General features: G+C 45.2%; 1 protein-coding gene across 4 annotated transcripts in view; it reads right to left on the reverse strand.

The window, feature by feature from the left end:
* The window catches only part of PHF8 (PHD finger protein 8), a 103,202-nt gene that overhangs the window by 42,882 nt on the left and 57,323 nt on the right, over nt 1-2,997 (reverse strand). For 2 of the 4 annotated variants that reach the window (XM_010845877.1, XM_010845876.1), the window contains exons 12-13: nt 1,270-1,572; nt 400-503 (exon numbers count right to left, since the gene is read on the reverse strand). In XM_010845877.1, the coding sequence (XP_010844179.1) occupies nt 400-503; nt 1,270-1,572 (407 nt within the window). The remainder of the gene's footprint in view (nt 1-399; nt 504-1,269; nt 1,573-2,997) is intronic. The other 2 variants (XM_010845879.1, XM_010845878.1) reach the window with 1 other exon arrangement.

Genomic DNA, 2,997 nt, shown 5'->3' on the forward strand with positions numbered 1-2,997 from the left:
AGTGAAAGAGAAATACTCTTTCACACACCTGGCAAATACTTCTGCAAAATAAGTTCCTAAAAATTGAATCGCAAAAGGTATATAAAAAACTACTGCTCTTAACCAGTATACTATACTACTTCCTATTCCTGCCAACAGTTCTGATCCACTGACTTGCTGAAATTTCTAGAACTTATACAAGATTTTTCTCAGAATTGCCAATTAGTTCCAGACCTCTCCCCTTACCCACTCCCAGCACTACCATGGTTCTCTGTACTAAGCAATGTTTTCTGATAATATCTGGGTATTTCCCCAAGTACAGTCCCTCCCTCACCCATGTCCCAGCCCCAGGTCCCAATTCCATGCCTTGCATATTGCTACCAAAAATCCCAGCATCTCTGCTTCTTCTTCCCACCTCACCTGCCATTAGACATCAATAGGGCCAGCGGGCCCTCATTCCCATCAAGGTCCAAGTCTGGCGAGTCATCATCTGAGTCATTCAAGCAGGTGCCAGTGATGTTGAACTGCAGGAGGAGGAGGCTCAGTTGTCACCTGTCTGAAACTCCCATGTGAATCAGAATAACCAGTTCCCTCTGGTTTTACTGGTGGAGTTCACTATCAAAACCACCTGAACCAAGGTCTTCAACTATGCTGTCCCCCCATCCCCGACCCAAATGATCACAAGAGCAGAAGGTTGAGAATGTATGGCTGGCTCAGGGGAAACCTGTCAATCTTGCAAAACATGTTCCCTAAAAGGAGGGTGGAGCATCTTCACATGCCCATGGAGGGTACCACAATCTTTAAGCAAGGTGGGACCCTGGAGGAGGACTTTTCTAAAAAATCTGTTCAAGGCTCCAACCTGCCACTCATATACCATGTACTCAAATATCATTCTTATCCTAGTATTTCAAGATCAGCTCAAGTTTCATGCTTTCTGAGAAGAGCTCCTGACCATCATCCCTACCCAGATACAATCATCCCCTCCCCTGTGTCTCAGGGTCCCACACTCACCCTTAATTGTGGCATCCACAACATCTCATTGCACTCATTTCTTTTTATGCCTATCTTTCTCACTAGCCTGTTGGCCTCTTGAGGGTTATTGTCTGCAGCAGCTATCACAGTGCCCAGCATAGACAAGGTCTCAATAAATGCCTATTAAATGAGTGGGACTGGCAGCCAAACACCAGGGGCCCTAAGGGAGGGGGGAGGACAGGAGAGCCTTTCCTTTTGATACTCTGCTCTTCCAAGGGACCCGAAAGGGTTGGGCTGAACCCATTGGCCAGCACCCACCTTTGCTTTCTGGGAAGAGCCTGTCTTCAGTGCCTGATGATTGTATGTATCCATGAGATTATAGCTCAATTGGCCAGCAGGCCCCAAGGCTGAGCTCTCCTTGCCCTTTCGCTCTGCCTTCTTGAAGAATTCCTTGGGCTTCAGGCCTTTCTTCTTTGAACCACTTTTGGAGGGCAGTGACAGCCTGGACATGGATACTGAAGTGGAATGGGCTGGCCTGGTTAAGGGAATGGAGCCGGCTGGGAAGATCCTCTGCAGCCCAAAGATATTGCTCGTCTTCCCAACGTTCTGTTGGAAGATATCCTACAAGAGTGTTAGGACACGAGGGGTTAGAGCTTACTCAAGGGTTCTCTCTACACTAAGAGCAGAGGTCTGTTCATGGCACTGGTGGTACTGCCATGAAGGGGTTTAAAGATGCTCCACATAGGCACTTATGCACACCCTAGTTTTTGCACAATAAGTCATCAAGAATTTACCGGGTGGCATTTCTTTACCCAGCCATTGACGAGTAAGAAGACGAGCAGAGAAAAAGCCCAGCACTACTATCAAAATTGGAGAGAAAAGACTCCAAGAGCAGCTGACATGAGACAGAAAATAAATGAGTACTAAAATGTGTGGTTCCAACTCTAAGGACTACAGGATTTAAGAGAAGAGAGCTTCTAGTTCTAAATCTGCTTACTCATTAGCTCTGTGACCAAGGGTAAGTGCTCTGATCACTCTGGGGATCTGTTTTCTCAGCTGTAAATGTAAAGGAGCAGACTGGTTTTCAAAGATGCTCTGTGGCTTCTTTGAACTTCTTGGGAAGAGCCCTGAGGATTGGAGGTAGGTGGAAGGCAAATAAGAGAAGCAAGTGGAGCTCTAAGCCTCCCACCTTCGTAACTGCTACTTATTCATAGTAGTTATGCTTCAATTGGTTGCATATATTGAGATTCCATGTAAGATTTCATTTGAAAAAAAGGATTTCACTTCTTCAAAACATTTGAAAGCCAGTGAAAAAGATATGATCTACCTCTAAGTCCTCTTCCAACCAGCCCAAAGTTCCGTGTATACAAAACTTATATAGTTAGAGAAAAGACAGGCATTTTAACTAAACCCTGATAGATTCTGACAGATGGAAGTGGAAGAAAATGAGGTAGGAGACGGGCAACGTTAAGCCATGGTGTAATGGTGCAGGTAGTGGAACATGCTGCAAGAGGTGAGGCTAGAAGTCCAACTTCCCATAAGCGCACTCTGACCACCCTTTAGCATGTTTAGTGCCTATATTCTGGGTGCTAAATGGAATCTTACAGCTTCTGAGCTAAAGGAAAGTTGAAACTTCAAGTCCAATTCTCCTCTGGTGCCTCTGCTACTTCACCAGCCCACACTGAGTTCTCTCTTCACTGCAAAGTCTAGTAACAACAATGGCTCACATTTATTGAGTACTTACTCTGCCAGGCACTGTGCGAGGGGCTCTACATACATTAGCTCTTAATTATAACAAAACTCTGAAAAGGTGGTATTGTCCTCACTTTACAGATAAGGATACTGAGGCCCTGAACGGCTAGCAAGTGACAGAGCAGGAACCAGAACCCAAGTTTCTCTGAGTCTCTTACCACTACACCTCACTGCCTCGTGGTATATGCCACCTGTTGAAACATGGCTTTGTAATCATCTTCAACCCAGGAGAACTGTCATTTTGTAGAATGCAGAGACTGAGTCAAAATATTAATAACAACAACTACTACTATG

Source organism: Bison bison, unplaced genomic scaffold (assembly GCF_000754665.1).
Source record: "Bison bison bison isolate TAMUID 2011002044 unplaced genomic scaffold, Bison_UMD1.0 scf7180017864227, whole genome shotgun sequence".
NCBI lineage: Eukaryota > Metazoa > Chordata > Mammalia > Artiodactyla > Bovidae > Bison > Bison bison.